This window comes from Vanellus vanellus, assembly GCF_965231255.1.
Source record: "Vanellus vanellus genome assembly, chromosome: 1".
NCBI classification, from domain to species: domain Eukaryota; kingdom Metazoa; phylum Chordata; class Aves; order Charadriiformes; family Charadriidae; genus Vanellus; species Vanellus vanellus.
In genome coordinates, this window is record NC_138905.1 from 29,405,988 (window position 1) to 29,432,082 (window position 26,095).

General features: G+C 36.3%; 1 protein-coding gene across 1 annotated transcript in view; it reads right to left on the reverse strand.

The window, feature by feature from the left end:
* FOXP2 (forkhead box P2) overlaps positions 1 to 26,095 on the reverse strand; it is a gene marked incomplete at its 3' end in the record, with an annotated part of 437,141 nt that overhangs the window by 102,576 nt on the left and 308,470 nt on the right. Inside the window, exon 5 of the mRNA XM_082496807.1 lies at positions 23,522 to 23,611. Within this exon, the coding sequence (XP_082352933.1) occupies positions 23,522 to 23,611 (90 nt within the window). The remainder of the gene's footprint in view (positions 1 to 23,521; positions 23,612 to 26,095) is intronic.

Here is a 26,095-nt window from a genome sequence, read left to right on the forward strand (position 1 = left end):
TTTTAACATGGCAAAGTGGTTGGTTGGCTGTAAGCTTGTAAATTGACTGTTTAAAGCATCCATGTGCCAATGTAAGCACCGAGGCAAAGTAGTCGGAAAGAACAGACAAGCACTTGATTTAGTATGAAGATTTTTGTAAATAAATTTAAAAAAACCCTCATCCTGGGATTCAATTATGATCCCACAGATCTAACCATTAAATATACTTCATGTGAAGTTTATGTGGCACCAATATACTCTTGTACAAAACAGTATTGTACTTAAGTATTGTGCAAAAAGTAATTAATTTGTTCTCAAATCACCTTCATGCATGAAGCGTTGGCATTCCCATTTTACAGATGGGAAAACTGAGCCACAAAGATTATACATGGCTTGCTCAAAATTATTTGTCATATTAGCATCATTGGACAGCAAAATTCAGAAGATAAATCCACTTAGAGAGTACACAACTCTGTGAGTGCTGAGCCATCAAACTCTAGGCAAGTAAAGTGAAAAATAAGATGATCTTTATTTCACAAAATATTCCAGGACATACTTAAGCCCCTTTTACATCAGTAATGGGAATAAAATTAAGTATATTTCAAGAGCTTGTTAAATCAATGCTACATGGATGCTATGAGAGAATCAGATTCTGGGTATCCATCACACCATGCTGCCGTTCCAATACACAATCGAACCACAAAACTCATAGAGAGATTTGAATCGTATTATTACAGAGTGGAACCGGTAGGCTTAAGCACCGATATTGCAGGTTGATAACAAAAATATTGTTTACTTCTTTTTTTCTTTTAAATAAATCGAATGTTATATATTAAAAGAATACTGTTCTGTGGTTAAATAGACACAAATTACAGTGCCTAGATTGGAAACAATAGGCATCCTCAACTTCACTGGAATCTAAGGGAGCTGAAGGCACTTCTCTCCATATTAGATCACAACTTCTAGAAGTATATGAAGTAGCATTCCCCTGTTTTCTGCATGCATGGTGGAAAATTCCAAAAGCAAAGTGAGACATAAGAAATTCTGAGCGCATTTACAAAGGGAAGATATATGTAACCTGGTCCTGTTTGTGTATAATTCTTTCCATGGGTGCAATATAACTGTACCGATTTCTACAATACTGGTAGCCAAAATAAAATGGTTATATACAGATTGGTATGATAACCACAAGATAAGGATGAGGATCACGGACTACTTACCTGAGATTAAGTGCCTCATGGGTTCTTGTCCTTTTCTAGGTTTGGGTGTGAACATAAGAGAGAGGGTGGTAAGATGATAAAAATATCTTGTGACCCCAATGTATTTAAATAAAAAGAATCTACTGTAACTGAAACTTCATATTGGAAACCAGCAAACAGATTTTCATCTAAATTATTTTGTCAACAGCATGGCGGTATCCTTGCTAACCTTATCTGGCACCAGTGAATAATTAGATACACAGGGGTGTGACTCCAATTGAAGGTGTTGGCATTGTAGCACTCTGTGAAAATATTAACTATGAGGTTAACTCCAATTTTCTCTTCTTTAATTAAATGCACATGGTACTAATGAGGTAACCTACTGTTCCTTGATAGCACTAATTAGCTAAGAGGAGAGTACACTCTCACACTGCAATTTAAACCTAAAAATAAGGTTGAAATATGCTAATTGCAGGCAATTTAAAACAGTACAAGTTGTAGAACTAGTCATAATAAGGGAAACTGACTGCTTTACAGCTCTGCAGCTGTAACTTTGGTTAAAATCAAAACACGCCACACAATTTTAGCATGATTTGGCAAAGTATCCAGCAGCCTCTTCAAAAATTGTTACTTAATTCACAGTATAAAACATAAATGGGAAAATAAAAAAAAAGGAAAAAATCTTAGTTGCTCATCTAGGAAAAGATAAATAATGCTTGATAAATAAGAACAAAGTCTGATGAAGTCTATGCAGAAAAATATCTTTTGTTTAGACTGGTCCGAAGCTCAGAATTTTCCTAAACACTTCAGAGTCTCATTTGTAGAGTTGTTGAGCAGCTGCAGCTTACACTGACGTCAATGGAGTCCTGGGTGCTCAACTCAACTGAAAGTCTGGCCCTAAAATTAGACTTTTGAATGGATAAAAAAAGGAATAAAGAAACATGCTTTCTTTAGAGAAAGTACATTTAAAGAACAAATCTGTGATTTTACGTACAACTTGGAAGTTCCCGAAATAGAAACATTTTGTACTGTAACATCAGGCACACTCTTTACAAGGTAACACAATACATGGTTCAGCTTAGCCAGTGAATTGTAGACAACGTTGCGTAGCATATTGATTTGTAATAACAATTTCAAATATCTTGATTTAGCACTCCTACTGTTAAGCAGAGAAGAGAAGAGAAGAGAAGAGAAGAGAAGAGAAGAGAAGAGAAGAGAAGAGAAGAGAAGAGAAGAGAAGAGAAGATGGACAACAGTCTTTTGCTATACAAGCTATTTTGCTGACTAATGCCTAGGGTGGCAGTGGCCTGAACTTTGGAAGAGATAGATTGCTTTTTGTAATTTTTTTTTTTTTTCTCCTTTGCTGAAGAAGAGTAGCAATGCAAATACCTCTATCACAAGAAGATAAAAGGATTACAAGATAGTGATCCCTTAATAAGACACAAAGTGGAGATCTTGACTGAGTATAGGCACAGGAAAAGCCTTGAACTGAATGAAAATAGCATCTCCCAAATAACCAAAACCATTAATCTTATTTTCTGAATTGCTAAAGAAAATAAACACTAAGGACAGTGGTAAGACCTATGTTGTCATTCCAGACAGAAATAAAAGCTGTTTATACATATCTGTAGATATGAATGCATGCTGCACTTCTTACAAACATTATGCCTTATTCTATAAGGCATAATGAATGATCAATACAAAGTATCTAATAAGTTGTCCGACTGCACTACATCTTTTGTTTTAATTTTAATCAATTATATATGCCTACAGTTCATTTTTCAGGCATTTAAAATTTAATTTGCCTTTAGGTACGTTAGATCAATGCTGTCGTGGGGTCGAGTTCCCAAATTCAAGGCAATAAAGCTATAGTGCAGAAGGGTCCATAAAATGTCCAATTCACATTTCCTAAGATGCTATTACAACTGATTGACTTTCATTGAGGACCACAGCTATGCTATGCTACATGATGAGTGCAGGAGTAATCAAAAGTGTTACTAAGTTATTCTCAGCAATACCAGAGAATCTATTTAGCAGTATTTATAGGTTACATGAGTGGATGGACTATTTTCAACTGCAGAGGAAGTCTCCAAAAGCATCCTTGCCAGTCTAAGATGGGTGTCAGATTCTTGACTTCAACTCAATGACTTAATTCTGCATGTGTGAGCAAGACTAATTAAAGTTAATAGAGAATTTGATGCAACTACCAGTATCTGTGCACCTCACATTATTCCCAGTCTCTAGCTAACGCCAATCGTAAAAATCAAAACCTCCTCCTCTCCCCAAACCAAAATTTAAAATTTCTATCCAAGAGAAAATACACATTATGGTCTGTGCATGTAAAAAGCAACTGTCCTGACTTAGGGGACTATCACGGTATAAATGAGATGCACGCATGCTCAGATCCAGTACTATTTACTTATATGATCTTCTGCGTGGCCCATGAAGTTGCTGGTACTCCACACACAAACGCTGCCTTAAATGTGTATATATTAAAGATTATAAACACTACTAAAGTAGGTGGTTTGGGGTTTTTAAAAATATTTATTTAAAGTTAAAAAAATCCTTTTATTTGAAATCACTATATTTAACATGAAGTTCACAGCTGCATTATAGAGAGGAACGGGGACACAAATATGCAAGAATTCTGCCTGTCCTATTTTAATAACGAAATGAACCCAAACCCCTCCTAGCATAGCAGAAGTGCCGCTGGTTATTCAGGCTTGCTCCCAGAAGGTTAGGCAACAAAACTAGAGTGCAAAGACATACGTATGGCTGTAATCCATCCACCTCTGGAACATCTTGTGGTAGAAGACCAAAGCATTGGAGCAGAAATATTCTCCTATTCCATGAATAACGCAAAAAGGCTTATTAAAACCTCATCCGTTCAAATTCCTTAATTATTTTCCAAAGCTTGTCGTCAGAAGAGCCGTACACTTAACAAAATAATGTAAAAGTAATAACTAGTCCAAAATCATTACAAAAAAATATAAGAAATAACTGAAAGTAAGTGTCAATTACACAGTACGAAGTGTTAAAAAGGGATCGGTGATACGCATGACTGGAAGGCATCTTTTTGTCTTTTTATTTGCTCTTATTTGCTCATTTTTCAGGCTTTTTTTTTTCCTTAACCTCAAAAGACTTCCCATAGAAGTCTGTGAGAAATTTAATAGAGCCAAGATAGCTTGGGCTAGATTCCTAGCTGTTTTAAAGCAGCGTTGGTAAAGGTGATGGAATGGGACAGTTCTCCAATACACACACCTTCTCTGTGCAACAACGTCCATGTTGCACCTAATTTATTTCTGACATAGAAAGCATAACAACGGTGAGTTCTAAACGATACTGGAAGGTACCTATATCGTATAGCTTTGACTGACATTTCTGCATGCAAACATCTCCAGTGACAACTAGTCAAGTGGAAGTAAAAAGTTTTCTAAATGCAAAGATAATTAACCTCACAATAACATCCTACTGAAATGATGCATATAATTCAAATTGATTAGAAAAAGAGATTGGTTGATGGTTGTACTGTAAAGTGATACAGTCAGATTAACCCTGCAGAAAAGCTTTACCATCTCAGCTTACATCAGGAAGTTCCCGCCAGTCTTTTCTTTCTTAACGAGAGTTTTCATTCCATTAAGAGTGTGCTAATAAGTGAATGAAAGATTGTATAGGTAGCTAGCAGGCTGTAAAGCAAACACCAGTAAAGATAAGCACCATGAAAATCAATACAATCTTAAATAATTTGCTAAAGGATGAAGCTACATCTTAATAATAAAGTTGTTCCCTTTCTGTTCCTTCTTGAAGGGTGATTTAGAGAAGAATAACTCTAATGAATTAATAGCTGTATTCTTTAAACATCTTGCTCACAACTCTCAGTTTGTTCTCACAGAGTTACCAGTTGAGTTTTAGGGATCAAGAAGAGGAAGGAATTTGATGTCGTTGGGTGCCACACTGAACCAAATAACTACAGTTTTTATTTTTTTCCTGAAACATATCTAAAAGCAAGATCTTTCGTTTGTTCTTGAAAACAAGCCCACCTGTGCCATGGCCATGGGAAGCAGAAAAGCAGAAAGACCTCATTCTAATCTCATTTGCCCTGTAGCCAGCTGTTGGCAGCCAGTGCCCTCATCTTCTGCTTCCTGAGCAGCGGGGACCTTCTCAACTGTTTGGCCCAAATTCCCAGCACAAAGCATCCCACACAGTGCATAGAGCTCAGTTTTAAATATTCAACCTACCTCATCGACGGCACAAATATGATTGGCCTGTATATGCATACATACATATATATGTATAAAAAACTAGTACCTGGTATTTTCTTTTACCAGATTTTAAATTACCAAGGTCATGTTCAAAAGATGTAAGTAAGAAAAGACACTAAAATGTGGAATCACAGTGCTCTGTGATTTTTTTATACTGGGCAACTTTTGATAACTAGGTCCATATTAATAAATAACTCTCAGAATTGAAGAAAATAAAAAGTTCCCATCATTTTTTAATTTTGGACATCCTTTGATACCAAATCTCTCTGATCTAAAAATATCAAAAAGCTCAGCCAATCATTAATAAATCTATGCATACTAGAAATATGAGGTAAATAATGTTTAAAAAAATATATTTAACTCAGACACTCAGTTTATGATTGCTTAGATAGAGTATGTCTTAGAAAGTAAAAAATCAATTTTAAACAAACACATTTTCCCTCCAATGTGTACTTCTTCAAGATTTAAAGGCAAACGAGGCATAAAGTCTATGAAGGTTTGAAAATATACAGTAAATGGTTGAAGGAGATCAAAAGTTGTCCTACTAATAGGTTACATGAACTTAAAAAGAAGAACGAAAGAAATATGAGTTCATTAGTCCAACGAGCTAGATTTTAAAACTGCATCTTAGCTATATTTTTCTAAAGAAGATTATAATTTGTTTATACAATATATATAAAATAAATTGCTACACAAGAAAATGTCACATATTAGAAATGTTTCACCATATGCTAGAAAATTTTCATTTATAATTTCATTATCCAATAGTAGCTCTCAAGAATAAAGCTAATTTACATGTAAAATAAGAGTATGGTCTACTCTTTAAAGGCACAATGATAAACACACCAATTTGACAATTACATTAATATGAGCATTTGCATAATCTGCCTTCTACACCTGTTCTTAATTTGAAGCAGCTGCAGAACAAATCACACCACATAATCTGAATATGCCACCGAGTCATGTAAGCACACTAACCCTTCTCTTCAAGTTTTTGTTTCACTCTGTTTGCATCTTTGTTTTGAATTTGCATGAACCCATAAAAAATCTTTTGGGTTGGACAATTTGTATTCATCAGAGATAACATATAGAGGCTAAAATGCCTTTTTTTTTTTTTTTTGGCTTTTTTTTTACTCTGTTTCCTGTAATGATGAGCACTCCAATTTCATGACTAGATAAACAATGCATAGAAACTCTACGTTTATTGCACTGGATACACCTCCTGTGAAGTATGTTAAAAACATGTGCAGTCAACACACAGTCCAATAAAAGTCTGCCAATGAAATTTGTATGCTCTTAGCAAAATAAGACTGAACGGTCATTACTTCATTTTCTTTCAATTTCAGTGCTTTCCACTTTTAAGAAAACTCTGTTTTGTACCAGCAGCATAAAAGGAACAAAAAAACAGTTGACTGAATAATTCAAAATGACAGTTCACACTAATGAAACATTCTTCCTACATGTCTGCTGCTCTGTTTTTTTGATATACAAACAAGAAATAATTGAGTAATTTAATACATTGACTCTCTTCCTATGCATTCTGACTGTCATTAGGCCCCATTCTGTAACATTAACCTCATTCAAACTGAGAGAAAGATGAGGGAAAGGCAGCACATGTGGGAAATAACTGAATGCATCACATAGGCCTGATACAGTGATGATCGTGAAGGATAGCGCCAAATGCAAAATGCTAAATTCTAATGCTAATGCTAAATTCTTATTCAGTGAATAATCAGAAGCACAAACATAGAACCCAAGGCTCTTCTTTCCATAGCCCCCACAAGAAAAATAACAGCCCATTACAGAGCCTGTGTGCTATCTAGGGCGCTGTCTACAACCTCTAAATTGATGGTTTTAATGAAAGCAGAGGAGGCTCTTCTGTGCTTCAGAACAAAGATTTAGGATTGGATATCCTTTTGACCTGGGACCATGATCAAATACTGTGTTACACCTAAAATGCTTATCACCGAAAGAAATTAAGTCCAGTTATAAATTGGAGGGCCAGGTCTGAACAATCCCACAGCCATTCTGACACTGAATCATTGCCCTGTTGCAGCAGCTTTGTAACGCGGAATACCAGCTCCTCTGGGGGCTACCGAAAAGTGTATAGAAGTTTTTATATGAGAGAAAATAGAGATAATATTGTACATTCTGATGATTCTTTCAGTGTAGCAAAGAGCATGGTATCAGCCTGAAGCTGTCACATCAACCAGAGTTGACACTGCTTTTCCAGTTCTAGCCTAACAGCACAAACAAGTGGGGATCTTAACTGTCAGCAAATCAGGAATTGCAGCAGAGAAAAATGTCAACCAGCCCGGACATGATGTAGGACCACTTTAAGCTGTCATCAGAAATGAAAATGGGCAAAGAATAAGCCAAACGATTTTTAGAATTTTCTATATTAAAAAATGTGTATGTTCAACTTAGTTGCAATTTATCATTTTCCTCTACTACAAAAAAAAAAAAGATTTTGTAGAAGAGAGACATTCTGCCATGTGAAGCACAGACCACGCTTCATAACTCCTGGGAATCATTTATTTTGATAGCGATATCTGGTCCTTTTTAGTAGGTGACGTAGCAGGATTCTGGACTGGGAAATTTCTTCCTATTCCTTCCTTCCACCAAATATTTAGTGTCTCCAGGCTAAAAATAAATAAGACAAATTCTGTATTGTAACATTATTTTGTAGGCTGACTTTTTGAGATACTGCATGAGCCTTTGCTGAGCATGGTATAAAGCACACTAAGAAACATCCCCGAAGTTGAGTCAAATGACTCACAAACTCTCTGTGCTGAGGTGGCAGAATAAAGTGCAAGCATTCACTGTTTGCTGTAGTCCCATTCAACCAGATAGACATTTCAACTAATTTTTCTACCTCTAGATACCACGTGACACAATTAAACACACACTTACAGAAAAAAAAATAAGAAAGAACAAAGTTAAACAGCTCATGCACATTAAACTAAGGTTTGTACATCCGTAATACCTGGTCTTGGAACAAAAACACCTCCTGATGTTAAACATTACTAGAACCCAAGATTCTGCTAAAGAACAAGTAAAAAATAAGAGAAAAATATCTCATCAAATGTACTTAAAACTAATTGTGTCAACATAATAACATGCAGAAGCTGGATAATGTGCCCAACATATTGATAATCTTTTAATGTTCCATTAAAAAGCATGATACATTCATCAAATGTCACGACATGATACATACATCAGTTTGCTCACACATCCTCATTCCAAATGCAAAGGTGTACTGTCATTTTAAAGTTCAGAAAATTCTTGAAAGCAATCGCTGTGGAGTTTGCATATGCACACTTTTGCATTGGAGTTATAAAAGCAGCCATTCTTCCTGACGAGGTCTTCAGTTCCCTTTATATTTTTTACAATGATAAACACTCCTATCAAACGAAGAGGGGGACGGATAAGTACACCAGGGGGATCCGATCAGCAGAAAAATTATCACAATCTTTTATCCAAAATTAGCTTCAATGTAAGAGATGCCAATGTTATTCCGATCTACAAACAGGGCATGAGGGAAGACCCAGGGAACTACAGATGTAAATCATAAATTACCCCCAGTGAGTAAGATCATACCCTAAGCTTTCATGTATGTCTTATGCTTAAGGTGAGATATTTTATCATAGCCTTATCAAGTAGGTTTTTTCTCTCTTGGATCTCTCAGACAGTAGAAACACAGATAGTGGTCTTAGGAAAAAGGAAACATGAACTATTTTTTAATTCCCACCACTGCCTAGTACAACTTCTTTGTTCAGAGGGGATACAATTGTTCTCAGTGAGATCAAACATATTGAAGACTTACTTTTACCTGAATAATCAGTTTTTAAATATGTACCTGGTATTCTAATTAGCAACACAGTATATCCAGAAACAAACAGAATATCTAAACTACAACAAAAAAGCCTCAACTGCATATTGAAATAAATATTCAAGATTTTAAAGTGCCTTTCTGCTTCATTTCTTACCTCTTCTCCTGTCCCGGGATGACATGCAGACAGAACCAAATACCCACCGTTTAGGCAGGGCACCCCAGCAGTGAGACAACATCCTCTAAATCAGTTGTCTTCAGGAAAGAAGACAACTCATACTGGTAGTTCTGCTGGTATCTCAAGAAATCTCATCGCTGAGTTCTTACCTAAAAGCAGCCTCGTATTCCTTAATAGTGTGCAACTACTGACACCTCAGTAAGCTGCTGGAAAGAGAATGAGTGTCTGGATCAAAGAAATGCATTTGCAGAATCAAGGACAATGTACCGGCCGTAACAAGCTACATCGACTTAAAGTTGAAGTTCTGAGGTTTCATTTAAGCCACAAATACTATACCATGAATATCTAATGCTATTGCTTATGGATTAAACACAGTCCCTTATGTAAGTTGAGTTAACGTAGCGTCTCCCTTGTAGGCAGTACACCGTAACCCTTGCTCTTACTGACTTTCTTGGGCTGAAGGGGCTTGCACTGCTAATTGTTCTCTTTTACCTCCTCATAAGGAAGCCTGAAAATGTCTATTCCTAAATGAATCGTTTATTGTAATTTCATGAAAATTTACTTTAAATGTAAAGACAAATAGCTTTTATGTTAGGGACAACCACATTGGGCATACAGCGACAAGTATAAATCACTGGATTGAGTTGAAAAACTAACTACTGACCCTCAAATGCACAACTATCAGTGACTACCTTTCTGGTAGATAACTATGATCAACAGACACTTTGCAACACATACACCTTGGAAAGTTATTAATTGTATTGGTTAGAAAAAACCCTCAAGTTGTCCTAAACATTAATTATGACCATTGTTTCTACTGCAACTCATTGATTTTAAGAAATGCAATATATTTATGCTGTGATTTGTTTTTCTAAAACTTTTAAAAGTAAATAAATATTCTCCCAAGTTGGGTCTGTGTTCTGCCACTATGTTTTTTCTTGTCATGTTCTTTTAGCTCAGATTTACTTACCTAACTTTCTACAACATTCAAATTTATCTTATTTCAGAATAGGACAGTCAATAATTTAGACTTTTATTTTGCCTGTTTGCATAGTAACATTTTATGTAAGATTATATGTGGGCTATACCCCACATTAAAACTAAATTTAGTCTTTATACTTAACTATAACCCTGTATTTTGTGATTTTTCTAATCTTTTCACCACAACGCAGAGTAATTATGCCCAGCAAAATGCATACTATGTCAACCTGATGTCAGCGTTTTGTCACAAAGAGAACTGTTCCTTAAGAGGTTGGACTGGGAAAGGTTAGATATTTTTAGAGGTTTTCTTCTTCGAAGCTTGACTAAAACCAGTTGTGAAAAGTCCAAGGGACTATGATTTGTAAATTTTCAAGTTTGCTGGTGGACCCAGACTTTTCTTGGAGGAAAGTCAAGTCCACCTGGACGGCCAAAAGTGAGTCTTCAGAAGGAAAATATGTTGTTTTCTAGATGTTGCTTGAAAAGACAGAAGAACGTCACACTGAATGAGATCAAATCATCATTTAGCCTACCGGGCTGCTTCTCACAGTGATCAAAACTCAGTGCCCAGAGAAGAGTAAATGTGCACAGTGGCGTACGGACATAGCGATGCTTCTCCAGGCCACTCCCCACATCCCAGCATTTTGGGCTTTAGAGACTACAAAAATGAGGAATTTACATTTTGTATGGGTGGATTTTTCTTCCGTTAATTTGTTCACTTCATTTTGGAGCCAATGTAAATGTTTGGCATCAATAAGACCTTGTAGCACAGAACTGTTCCAGAGCTTGGCTATATATTGCTTGAAAAACTACATCATCCTTTTAGCTTAATTTCATTTCTTTTACTCCTCAAACTGCAAGGGAACAATTAGACCCTGCGAATCCTCAGCACTCGTAACTGCAGCTAAAAGGCAACTCTGCAGCCATAAAACACAAAAGATGGACTAGAAGAGCTGGAGGGATGATAAAAGAGCAGAGATATCTTGGGATCTGTACGGATCATATCTCCTTCTCCTTTACACAATATTATTCAAAACTTGAGCCAATGGATTTTGGTATTCCCTGAAAAGTGTAAATAATGTATAACCTATACCTTGTGCTCACACAGTTGGGCATGAAATACACTCAAAGATGTATGAGTATAAACTTGCTGCCTGCTGTTCAGTCCCACTTCAATGGGCATGTCAATGATGCATGTCTCTGTGTGTCTCTGCAGTTCTTTTCCCTTTCTTGCACTCTGTTAGTGTTGCCAGAATGCACTGTACGCTCTCTGGAAATCTGATTCATATTAAAATTTTGTACAGTTAGTAATACAAGAAGACCCAAATCTCTAACACAAAGCTTTCATAACTACAATAGTAAGAATAATAAAATATTAAAAGTATGAACAATAAAAGTTTCGTCCTAACAATGAGATCATTACTGAGGATGTAATCTAACGCACTTTAAGTTTAAAAATAATGTTTTTTTGATCATGGACTGCTAGTCAAGCCAAGTGTCTAGACCAGTATTTGTTAAAACCAACAGCTCCTCATTGTTTTTTCACTAAGAGAGAAAGTGCGCTAATTATGATTCTATAACCCTTCTTATGTAAATCACATTTTAAATTAATAATTAATAATAACACTAACAAAGTTGATATGTAATGAAATGAAAATCACAACAATAAATTTCCCCAAACTAAAATAGGAAGAACAACCTCATGCACCATTTTTGTGGCACCACTCTAAAGACTCTATGCTAATGGTGTTTACTCTCCAAGGAAAAAACAAGGAAATTATAAAACGATCTGCCAAGTAAAACAAAGGTTTTCAAAACCTTTTTAGAATTCCTGTTGACAGTTTCACAGGGGAAAATAGTGAATTAAGTAACAAGAATTCTTCCCCAAAATAGGATTCTGTTTATGAGTTCCTTCTAAACTCTTCGATATTCACAGAGATTTAATTGAGAAATAATTTCTGTGTAAATGATGTGGTGCATGAATGTCTCTGATACATTAGATCCTACCTTAACTACAAGAAGGGGTCCAATTCTGCTATCACTAAAATTGTTTAGGGTTTTCACTTAAAAAAACAAAGGGATTCCACACATAATCAATGCACTATTTAATCTTTTTTGTGGGTTTTCATTACACTAGAATTTATTTTAAAGATTATGCCATTACTGTAGTCAAGCCTTTCCAAAAGTACTTCTAGTAACTTCTTACTGTACTTACAGTCAAAAAAATTAAAAAATCTAATAAATGAAACAAAATCCGATAAATATTTTATATTGACAGTCCAAGGACTATACACAATCAGCAGGTTTTACTATTTCAGTATATCTCGACAATGTTACCGAAACCCAAGGGGGTTAGGAAATCAGTGTTAACAGCTATTGATACAATATTATCTCTGGATATATTTTAGGACATTATTAATTAAACAGGTTAAACCTGATACAACAGCACTTATGTTTGCTAATTACAAATATTCAAAAAAATCATACGCAAAGTTAGAATTATTTGTTTCTAGAGGTACGTCTGGAGTGTTACAATACAAACTGTACCACCCCATTCAAATTACGATGGTTAAATACTCACTCAAAGAACTCTATACAGGTATTCCCTACCCAAAACAAACATTTTCCTAGACTAAACAATTTTGCAAAATGCTAAATTACTATGACTTTTCTCAATGTGGAAAAGAGCCCCCTCTCTTAATCTTGGCTCTGAGACTTGTTGGGTCATATTATATGCCAGGCCCTAAAATGCTTGCAATAATAATGATCTCATAAGTGGCTGTCAGAATAATTCACTTTAATTTCAGGTACCGTGAGACAATCACCTCAACACTATAAATACCCCAAAACATTATGGAAGTGGGTATTTTTGGAAGGAAAAATAATTAAAATATTTGGATATTTTTTAAAAATAAATTCTGCCTCTTGTTTCGTATATTTATTGCAGAGAAAAGCAAATTAATTTTAGAACTAATGCCTTCCAATTAAAAATATCCATATTTTTTGATTCAGTGGCATTTCTTCTATGTCTTACGGATAATTATGAAGTCAACACAATTTTGTATCTAATAGTTTGCAAAAAATCCAGACTATATTAAATGACATGAAAGCTACAGCTACTTAGACTATGCTTATAGAAATTCCTAACTTTTACTGTAATCTAACAAGTGAGAATTAAAGCATCCAAAATGGTCATACACTGATAGTGAATTTAAAGAGATAAAATATTGTGAATTTAGGTTGTCACCTGTGTGTTACTAAATGCCAGTTATTATCTAGTCTTCAGCATTTTCTGTTCATGAAACAGGACATAAACACACAGAAAATAAAGTCAACTTTTGAAAAAACAATCAACTGTCACATCCTTCAAGGCATTTCATGTACGTGCTATAATTTTAAGAAGGCATTAAAATCCTTTTAAAATGAATCTGTTGATATGGTGTAATGCGCTTATTGAAAAATCAGCACACTATTCTGTTCCCTAGAGTTATGCTATTGGCTTCAGTGACTCCCTACCTTCTAAAAAATACCCCCAAAACCCCAAAACAAAAAACCCACAACACCAAAGGACTAGAAGAGACCTTATGAGTCTTCAATATTTTTATTATTCTAATTCACGTCATGAAAGTCCCTTTCTAAGTTGGTGGAGCTTTAAAGTTAGTAGTGTGCATGGCAGGTGGCTGCCTCTTGCTTCCACTACCTCTACTAGAAGCATAACAGAAACTCTTTTCTCTGGAGAGTGAAAAGCTTTCTTTTCCATAGTTCATTCATGCTTAGCTTAGCTAACTGTTCCCGTGTTTAAAACTGTACTTAAGAAATACAAAAGATGCCTCTTCCTTCCTGAAGTTTGCTTCTTGACCCAAACTGCATAGAGAAATCACAACCTTTCAGTCTATGCATCTAGTCTGAATGAAACCTTCCTGGACTTGTGTATCATAAAAATGTATATAGAATTTACACAATCTAACTTTAGGTATATAGCAGATCTGCTAAGCTATCAGCCACAGTCGAAACGCTGCGATACCTTCACTTCATGGAAATTCAGCGCATCAGTACTAGAACCCTGAATCTTTCAATAGAATCTATATGAGCACATGTCTAATACAGTAGTAAGGCAGGAGAAATTAGGTGGATTGCGTATCTCCCATTATTCCAGATGAGGTCTCAAAGTTACCTTTTAAAAATTAGTATTTCCCTATTTGTGTTGGAAAAACCTTTTTAAATTCATTTAGGATTGCATGTTCTTTTCTCTCACCCTCGTTATATCACTGGTCGTTCACAGTCATACAGCAACCAATACACTGAGCTTCTCTCATTTCGTATGATGGACATGAACTTAAGGAAGAAACGTTTCTAAGTTCTTAAACAGACGACCTTGTACGCTGCTGTACTTTCTAAAATTTATTAGAATTTACTTTCTAAAGTACATTCTTGAAAGACACCCATCTTGTACAACAGCCCAGCCCTCTTGTGAACCCTATCCTCCTATTTTCTTTCCAAGGGTGAAAAACATACCTCCTATTGTTACAGCAGGCTTGCAGTTAGGCATTTTTTCTTCCTCACCCGGAGTACGGGTTGAACCCTTTCTAATCAAGAGATATTTTTTTGTATATGCAAACATCAATCACCATTAGCCCCTGAATTTGCATTATTATTTCCACTTCAGAGACTATGCCCTCAAACTGACGTTTTCGATGGTATCCTAAGCTGTTCTGGAAACAGAAAAAAAACCCCACTGTTTTGTGTATGTGTTCACACCACACCGTATCTTATATTGGGAATTATTTTTTGTTAATTTGTTAATTTGATTATTCTTAAGCATCAAGCCCAACCTGTGCACTAAACTACAGTTGCATTAGTTTGGAAATTACTGCTTCTATAAGTACAGAATTTATTCTGATTTTTTTTTTTCTGATATGTTGGGTTACTGTATTGATTTTCCTCAATACTGTGTAAGCTGTCTTTTCTATCTGACTGAAAGCGTATTTCTTGAATAAATGAATTTACTGTGAACACTTAGTGGAAAATCTCATTCTTCTTTTATACTTCAGGTTCTCAGTAAGATCCTTGAAGCACATTGATGTTGTTGGCACACCATACAGTTTCCTTTGTGCATATTATTATTATACAATTGCTTTTCAAAGGTTCACATAATCAAGTAGTAAAGCATTGAAGTAGTGTTTAGTAAATTTTTCATCATTAATTCTATTTTATAAGACCCTCATCTGTCTGTCTCCAGAAAATTATATCAGAAGCATAAGAAGGCATAAGAAGACCTAGAACAACATAGTGGCAATTGTTGGACAACCCCCTTCCCCAACAGGATGCGCTGATGTGCTTTTCCACTCCACTGTGAGATTGCTTTTTCAGCAGCACGCGTGCTCACATGCTTTTTGTCTGTAGCATTATAGCATTTATGCATGTTCATCTGGATAATTTGAACAGTTTTTAATTCAACTTTACATGTATAATGCCCAAGAGAAGGTAAACTAAAATTAACACCTATGTTGATCTTGGCATACGTTCAGATTCCTGAGTAGCCTGCTCCCGACGCTCCCAGTGAAGTCCCCCTGCTAGGTAAAGCAACTGGAAAACTAACACACAAACTACAAAATATTGTATAATGATCCGAAAATTGTCAAGACAAGTATTCAATTCACAAAATTAATCTGAAAAAAAAAAAAACAAAACCCAAAAAAACAGGGGAAGTAATCTGCACAAGGAATGTCTTGAATGGCTATGGGGGGAGACTGGATTTTTGAAGGGGAAGGTGCGTTTGCTAGTATTGACTGAAGATTCTTCATGATTTAGTCACAGAACTTTGGTTTTGGTAGAAAATATCCTTGACTTTTATAATTGCCTGATGAAATGACAAAACTTCTGGAAAAAAAGAGACTTTCCTTAAGAGTAATTTAACTAGAGACAATTTTTAAAAATCTACACCCATCTAGGGTGCATTCACGGGGTATTTTGTTCAGTTGCTTTGGTAATTTCTAAATCAATGTACACTAATGTGTTTTTCAAATTCAAGAGTATCAGGAGAGCTTTGCTTGAGTGGTGCGATCCTAAACTGGCATAATTAGGGCCCTGCCTGGGAGCAGACCCTTTAATAGAGCTGCACACTGAGTGGGGAACCATTCACACATTCCCTCTCAGCTCTTCACGAGCTTTTCTGGGCAATGAGCCAGCTGGTAGGAGAATCAGGCTGATCCGACCTGTTGCAAGAGCCAGGAGAAGTGGCTCAAGGAAACCTCCACCTCCCAGCACCGCAGAAGAACTACTCAAGCAGCCTGAAGAGGAGCGATCGTGAAGGTGCACGCTGGCGGCATTGGTGGGGCTTGCAGGGGACAGAGCTTTCCAGCTGCTCAGGCAAGGCAAAGAAACTTCTCTGTGGAGCTTGGAGGCTCCTACAGTTCAGAATATAAAACCAGTTCATCCATCCCACGCACGGCAGTATTTCCTGGTATGAGACAGGCTGCAGATTCTACCACGAAGGAAAGCTGGTCTGCTGGTCTACTGTGTAAAAGCTGCTGTGAAAAGACCTAGGCACTCTCCTGGAGGTTTGCCTTTCTTAACCTGAGTGAAGAACCAGAGTGTGTGTGCCCTCCCCTCTCCTCCCAGTCCTCTAGAAGTACCAGAATCGACAAGAGAGTAAGTGCGAAAGACGTGATAGTGATGGAGGTGACAAATGACAGTCACAGTAACAGAGTGACACGTCAGACTGCTGCACAGACATATGTTTAAAATTAAAATGCTTCCTGAAATCCCTGATCACATAGTAATCCTAATTAGTATTCTGCATATTCGAGACCTGTAAACAGAACTTGCATAATAATTCTTTCCTCTGCCTCCAAAATATTTTATAATATTGCAACAATACTTTCAGGATAAAGACGTGGCCTCTGCACCAAACAGTTGTGTGGGTTTTTTTTTTTCTCTCAGTGAGATACAGATGAAGCCATTATGTGATAACTTCCATTCGAAGTCTCCTAATAAACATTCTTCCACATTACAAAGATCATACATTAAGGTTAGGTGTAATATTTTATGCACCTGAAAATGACAACTATCTACTTTCTCAATAAGTGATAATACCTTAAGGTGACTGATATCTACCTTAAATTAAAAAGGAAACCATACTAAACTAGTGTCACTTTCTTTATAGATGCATTTTTAAATACTGGAAGACACAAAAGTAAAAAGTGACTTAAAGTAAATCTACTCTTGAAAGATTTACAGCAAAATGGTACATGATGCAAAATACGGGTTTTCACGAGTAAAAGAGGTTGTCAAAGACAGGACATAAGCCTTTGGAACAGACTTTTATCTGTATAAATAAGGACGTCCCAGCAAGTTTGTTACACAGACACTTCCACTGTAAATCAATGATATATATGTCCATTTTTTTTTCTTTATTACTGTATTTATCTCTCTACTTTAAGGGGAACTCCTGTTTTCTACACCATGAAAGCTTGAACATGGCTACTTCTCCTTTCCCTCCCCCCCCCACCTTACTTAAAAATAACTCCTTGCCTTCTCTCCATCTCTTGGGGTTATCCTTGTCTTTAGAGTGGGTATCACTGATGCAAATTTCTGCACCTTAGAGGATAACTGCATATTCCTCCTAACAGACTTAGAGAGGGAAAACGGGACTTAGGATTTTCCAGCAGCTATCTTCCAAATTTAATTTACCCCAAGCCTCAATGTTTGCTTATATGTAGGCCACGCATTTCCTCCAGAATTATACTCGAGAGGGAAAAAGACTGTTTATCACTACTCTTCTCTTACACTATATATTAGGCATTTACATTTTCTAAATCAATTCTTTCTAGCATGTACAAAATCCTCCTACTTCCTATGCTTAGCAGCACGCATTAGATAAATAGAAATATGTAACACGCAGTTTCTGAAAAGAGTTTTAAACCAGTTAGATTTGTTCCTATTTTTGTTGAATATAACACAAAGAAAAGTCTATCTAAGTTCCATCCATAACATTTTTTTTCCTGTTTTTATACTGGGAATATTTTTACTGACATTATGCATGCACGGTTGCAGTCAGTGTGCGTTAAGTCAGAGGATATAATTTAAAAGCAGTAGGTTTTGCTTCTTTTTCCCCACATTCCCAATTTCTTATCTCTCAACGGCTCCTTATGTATGTTTAAAAAAGTAACTAAAAGTTACAATATTAATGATATGTTTGCTTATTTATTATGTGCAATGAATTTTAAATTCAGACCCATACGAAGATCCAAAAGCAGATGACCAAACTAAGAGAGAGTAAAACAAGGACAGTAGGTTAAAAGAGACTATGAATATCTTTTCGTGCTAGATTTTCATGCTAAAGTTTTGCATTTTGCATGTCTTTAAAAAAAGTGGTTCTCCTGATACTACGCACTAATGCAATAAACATTAAGTAATTAAACTTAAACATATACTTACTTTTCCCCAATTTTATCAAATGATTACACTTCAGTGAAGTGCTCATGCTAAATAAACAAAGCTTACCTTAACAACTCAACACTCCATACAGCATGATATTTATACAACAGGCTTGGTACACACTGAGCTTAACCCTTTGATTCCAGGAGTCACGGTTTCCTGACATGCCATCCTCATACGGAACGCATTAGTACCGATGTTGAAACAACAAATCTCCTAGCATGAAGGAAAAAACAACTAACCAATTTATTGTCGATAAATTGATAAATAAATAGATAAACTTACGGGATTGAAGATAATTACCTATTTATTCTAATAAAGTTCAAAGTCTGACTTTATGAAAATAAACTACTTCTTTAGAGACATTACAGAGAATAGAAATAGCTAGGCTTTTCATAGCTCTTAGAGCAAACAAATTTACAACCAGCTGTCCAATTTGCTATGCTATGCAGCCAACAATAGTACGCGTATCATGGACAGGTCAGTCTAAGCACCAGGATTTGCCTACCTGGGAGGGAAATAGCTGCAACACTGTACAGGAACACCCACCAGTGGCAGCAAATTGAGAGCATTTACCTTTGGGTTATGCTTGCGCATTGCACAGTTGTTAAAGAACTGCAAGTCTCACTCGTGACTGAACAATAAAGCTGCCAGTTTTAAAACTCAGGCTAGACGACACCGAGTTCTTCAGTGGCCGTAATAACAGTGACTTTCTGCCATAGGAGAATGATCTACAGGTTCTAAGAGCCAAACTGATATTTTCCCTGTTATGCCTACTATGGATATGTGGTGATAGGGAGTGAAATCCGTGGAAGCAACCAGCTCGTTTAACCATGGTGTACCACAATCACAGCTTCTCCAGAAAAGAAAAATATTCTGAAACAAAAACCAGTACTACAGAAATCTTAATCTTACTTCTGCAATATGTTTTCCAGAATGCAGAGTAAGGAAGTAAGTGCTATTATCTCATCACATGCAACTTAACATTATCCTCAACTCTCATCACAAAACCTCCTTAGGTATTCTGCAATATGTTATTAATCAATGTATGTACTGATTGGATCCATTCAATTGGTGCCTCAGTGTAATGAACGGCATATATAAACATGTTTCAAATACATTTATTCGGATATCTATACATGAAAGTAAAATCACTACTACAATCGGTACTCAAGCTTGTCAGATGGGATGCTTTTCACCTTCTGTTTTGCATAAGATGCTAATGGTTATGCCATCTGCAGTCTGAAACCCAGAAAAATGTAAATCAGAAAGTAATAGTAGATCAAGATAAGCATCTATATCTAAACCTGTAATTTTTGCAGGTATTCTGTTAACTCATAACCTAAATATAAACCTCCTCTCCCTGAAAATATAGGATAACTACTAGATACCAGTCACTTTTGCATGGAAAACTAAACCAAAAACATCTGCCACCACAACATTCCTCTTTTACAATAGATCACATAGCTAGCGGTAAATTTAAAAAGGTTTCTCATGAGAAGGATACAAAAGAGACTCAAATTCTTCTAGGAAAATCCCAGCGGTTCTCTAAAACCATTCCCTCTGTAAAGCACAGTAGAACTTGACGACTTACCCAACACCCTGTTTTTGCAAAGTTGAGGACACAAATTTGAAGATTTCTTCAATAAGCTTTCAACTTGCTGATTAGCTAGTAGGTGCTGTAAGTCACTAAAATACTTGTCGCATTATGGAATAACAGAGAGAACATATATATAAAACAGTATATGCTACTTTCCCCCAAATATCCATCAAGTACAAAAAGAAGGCCACTAAAATTAATACCTTTTTTTTTTTCTTCTTTGGCATGTGGAACAATAGAATAGTTTACATCAAAATATGGAGCACATGAGAGATGCAATGGCAAGGCTTACCTAACACCCACATTTGCCTGCAGATGTGTGAGCTAGTTTTAAAAGTTTTGTTATGTTTTTACTAGATTTATACATCAGTTTTAACGTATCTCCAGTTGCCAGATCAGTAAATTGCTCTGAAATTAGAGGAAATTAGAAATGCACTAATATTAAAGTATTTTAAAATATTGGGAGAAGTCGGTTTCCTTAAGCACAAACACAAGCACAAGTATTTTCGTCTTATAAGCCTCAAATTGCTTATACATATTTAGCAATTTCTACTGCTAGGAGATTTTGGCTAAAGTTACCATTAAATTTGGCATAATAAAATAATAATACTGTACAATCTTATGACCCACATTACAGTATTTGTTCAAACAGGCATCACAATGCTCAAAATGTGAATTTCCACTACATAACGAACAATGAACAGCTCTGTATTAACAGTAAAAGACAGAAATAGAAAAGCTCCAAGGACTCGTTTTCAAAACATCTGTAAATCCTTTTCACAAAAGAAGAAAATAAAAATGGAGTTTGTGCTCATACCTGAATTTACACCATATTTGATACATAAAACAAAGTCTGGGAGCAAATTCCATTTTTGTCACATTTAAAAATGAACCAAATTAATTGTCCAAGGCTAGTAAGAGGCACTGTGTACATACTGATCATGGAAGGAAAGGTTGGAAACATGAGCAATAATGTTGGCTTTAGGGAGCATGTAACAATTCTGAAAAGAAAATTATCTATCTGCTTTATTTTCTTCTTCTTGCCTCTCAAGTGTGACTCATGAGGCACTGACTCTTCCTGGCAAACAGGTAATACAGGATGTCTCTACAATACACCATCCCATAGCATTTAAAAGGCATCAGGCCAGCGTTAGTGCTTCGGGAGTAGGAAAGCACAAGGCTCCCCCTCCTCACCTCATCATCCTCTGGGTTGTATGTATGACTGACTGTCTCCAAACATGGTTTTCTCTTCTTTCACCTATGCCTACCACAAATAGAGCACCCCCACATCTCTTCAGCCGTGAAAAAAAGGTTTACAAATGGGTGGAGAATGCGAACAGAGAAGTCAGTAGCTCCGGAACTGCTCCAAGCTTACAATTTGGAGGATTAAGTAAGCTAAGTTCACTGGGAAACATATACTGGAAAAATACCGCTATTTTTGCCTGTTTCGTATACTTCCCTTAGCATCTGGACCTTGTACGCTCCTAATACAGCCCATGTTATCTTTCAGAATGAGGAGCTGGCAGAATAAACTACTTTCGCAGTATTCATTAAATCAATCATATCGTGATTGAACCCTTCAAGATCACCAATTCCACTTCCAAAAACTCTAAGTAGTTCATAAGCTGCTGCCTTTATGACTACTCTTCTTGTGTGCCTTCAGCCTGGAGGATATTTAATACAAAGCAAAGTCAAGGGCAAATGTGGAGTGGAAAGTTGAGATGGTCCCAGGACTCCTACACCTCTGGAATGGACTACAGCTATAGCACGGCAAGATGCCAACTTGACGTGTTTTCTTTTTTTCCATTTTCTTTAGTCATTTCCCTAAGTTCTTGTTTGGTTCTGAGCAAATAAATACAACTTTAAAAGTGTATTTGAAGAGAGCTGATGTGGAATGTGGAACTGTTTGCTGTGTCCAACATTGCTCCATGAGGTTTCACAAAGAAAAGGAGACAATGTGAAATACATACAAAAATTGCACAAGTGATCAAATTTCACAACACTTCACAGGCGGAGAAAAAGATAAATTCTGGTGCCTAGGGTCCTCCATTACGCACAACAAAAACTAAAAATGTGATAAAAAGGCCCTATTCCATCACAAAACAGGGGAAGTCCCGAGAAGATAAAGGCTCACCCCCCAAAATAGATGTGAGGAATAGAATATATACTTTAGTCTATATATATAGAATATATATACACACTATATATATACTATATATATATACACACTATAGAATATATATACACTTTTTTATTTCCTGAACAAAATAAAATCGTCTCTTATGCACATCTTTTGTCTGCAACAGATGTAAGTCAGCAGTCAAACACCCATATCTGGTCTATACAGAATGACAGAACCAGTTTTGTCAGCAGAATGCAATTTCGTATGGAACTCTAAATTAGCAAAAAATGAACTAAAACCTCAAAAAAAAAGGATTTTTTTTTTCTGAGAATAAAATGCTATACATAGTTTTATTAATAATGCATTTACAATAATTATTCAGTAACAGAACTCGTATTCACCCAAACACAATCTGAAGCCCAACAGCACCCCAGTATTAAACTCTATGACATCTTTTTTTCTAAAATGGCAGAAGCAGCCCTTTCACAATTTCATGCAGTTGTGTTGGTAGTTTCTGAACACTTCTCTGTTTGCCACTTAGATCTAGTACCGAGGAGTTATTTAGCCGATTTGTTTTCCGGATACTGCTTTACTCTTAGTTTTAACACAGCCGTTTTTACAATTTATTTCACGTGTGTATAAAATCAAATACCAATTTTGCAACATGTCTATAAAGAATGAATTTATACAATAGCTACTGAACTCAGACTTAGACCTATTAGGCATCTATAGCCACAAAAGGCTTTTGTAACTCACAGTGAATTTTCTCAGTGAATGAGAAGCGGCCAGCAAGCGAGCCTGTAACCTCCTGCATGTGAATGTGCACATACACAACGTTGGAGCACAGGCAGCCGCACACACACCTCACGTGTGAGCAAGCACAGCGCTCGTCCCTGAGAGTAAGGCCCCAAAAGCAAAGATACTTTACTAACCTGCAGCGGTCTCTGTTTATCACTGCCCTTAGGAGATTTCAGTCCACTTGTCTGTTGCTGTAAAAGCAGCTGCCTTGCTGCCTGGAGTGCCTAAAAGTAAAAAAAAAAAGTAAATAATTTCCACCAGTTCCTAGAAAGAGATGAGTTACTCATTGCTAATGTTAGGTAAAAGTCCAATCGAACAAATGCAATCCCCTCCTGTTTGATTTGTATTTTCTAGACACCCGTTTGTTTTTTACTTAAAACATAAAGAAAATCATCTGAAAGAACATATATAGGACTTCACTAGAATTTATGGATGTACATGAAATCCTGCAGGAAATAAAGTTAATTTGTTTAAAGTGCTTGAAGAGGAAAAATCATAAACTGCATCAATAGCCTCATTTCCACAAGGAACTTGTCTTTGAGTGTTCAACTAAAATGCCCACTCCCTTGCAAATTATCATTCAATTTGCATTTTCATATTAGAATTTTGAAGCAAAAGCAAGTAGACTTCAAGTGTTACCGGAAGCTGTAATTAAATTTGACAAATCAACATCAGATTATCTTGAAAGTGAATTAATAAGGATATTCATTGAAGATTAAAAACACTTTTTGTACTTACAATTCAAGGAGAAACCTCTCCTTTGACAAAATAAAGTGCAGTTTTAATGCCAAATAAAAATGAGTGGTTTTCATTTGCATTCTTCGGAAAATCAGAGAACAAAGAAATTACTACTCAACCAACCAGATCAGGCTCTGGGATGACAGTATCCCAATCAAAATAGAAAATGTTTTCATTTATTTTATGTTTTCATTCCAACTCAGCAAAATACAGCTAAACATATGAAATGTAAACAAACAACCCACTTACCCAAGGAAGGCTAATCTAAATTATGTTTCCCTATAAAATTATTTTTAAAATGCCAAGTGTTACAAAGCGGTATTTTTTAAGAAATAAAAGCTTCAAAACATTTCCACTGCAACTACCTGGAGAACTCTTTTTTCCCCACTCCCCCCCTTAAAAAAAATCAGTTCAGTTATTAGCAGTTACAGCTTTAAAACAGATCACACTATTATCTACGTTATTAAAACATACTGCGGATGGAATACAGCGCAATAAATGCCATTTGATCAACGATCCCTAAAATACTAAAGATTCTCAACTGATAAAGAAAGGTAGGATTTTGATTAGACTCAAATGAGCTGGTTTTTAAGATAGTTTCTAGTATCCATGACAACAGTTGCTTTGACAAGATGTGCATATGGCATTACACTGCCAGCTGGTGTGAACAATGTTTGAACTACTGCATTGAGATGCTGAGCAAACAGAAAAAGTTGCCACGTCTTAACCCTCAGGGAAGGCAGTCATCCCCTGATCAATTATGAAAAGACAGAGAGAGGGCTGCTACAGTCTGGCTCCAAGCAAGTTTTCTGAGAAGGCAGGCAGACATAGAAAACCAAAGTAAACAAACTGAATGCACTAGCACCATCCCCTAACAACATTGATTCGTCTCCCCATAGAAGGCTCTGGTACAAAGTTTGCAGAGCAGACTTTTAACATTTGGAGACATTCCCACAACAATCCCCGTATTGTTTCATCAAATTCTCAAGTAATTACAGGTCAGCTTTACAAAGACTAGACATTCCTCTGAACCTAAGCAACCAGACGCACAGAACTTGCTTCTCTCTGCCAAAAATAAATAAAAGTTAACATATTTCAAAGTGCACTTGAAATATTTTGTTACCAAGGAGCCACTGGATGCCCTGTTTCCTATGTGAATAGCATAATCTCTTCTGCACTCGCAGTTCTTGAGCAGATCCTAAAGGACAATCCTGCTCTGTCTGAGATCACAGACAAATATATCTGTTGATTTCAGGGGCACCAGGATTTGGTCCCAACATCTTGCAGTGGCTTAAGCACAAAACACGGCTTAAACGTGTGAACAGAAGATCTATGGTGAATGTATAAGCCTTCCCAATCTTTAGAGCTCTCCGAAAGGGAAACTTGAATGGAAGCGAGAGAACTATTGCACTCCTGAATTCATGGGAGACTGTACAGGAAAACCAACCTCAACACTTGAGGTGATATCGCTACAACAACCAGAGAAGAGATCTGGAGTTACAGAAAACAGGAAAAAACGTAAAGATAATTATTTTTTATTCGTGGCGGTTGCAGAAAATTCATTACATGGCCTTTATCTGGAAAAGAAACTGTAATGATATAATGCTGATGTATACTTGCAAGTAAGTGGAACGCTCTGCAAGCTTTTTCAGCATCCTGATCTTCCTTAGCAGCAAAAATCATCTCATGGCAGTACAATAAAACAAGCAAGCAAGCACCTGGTAAAGCTGTGCATTGACAGTACTTGAAAATTAGAGAACTATGGTGTGTTGCAGCTTAGATTTAAGCTAGACAGTATCATCTCAAATTGTGGCTAGCGTACTCCTGTGGAAGCAGCCTAAGAAAGGATGACTTCCTAGCGCGAACTACAAAAAGAGTCACACTTTATGAAAAAGCAAGGCAGCACAACAGGATATGTTTGCATAAAAGGCTCTGCTACTTAAACTATTTTGATTCATATGTGCTGGTTG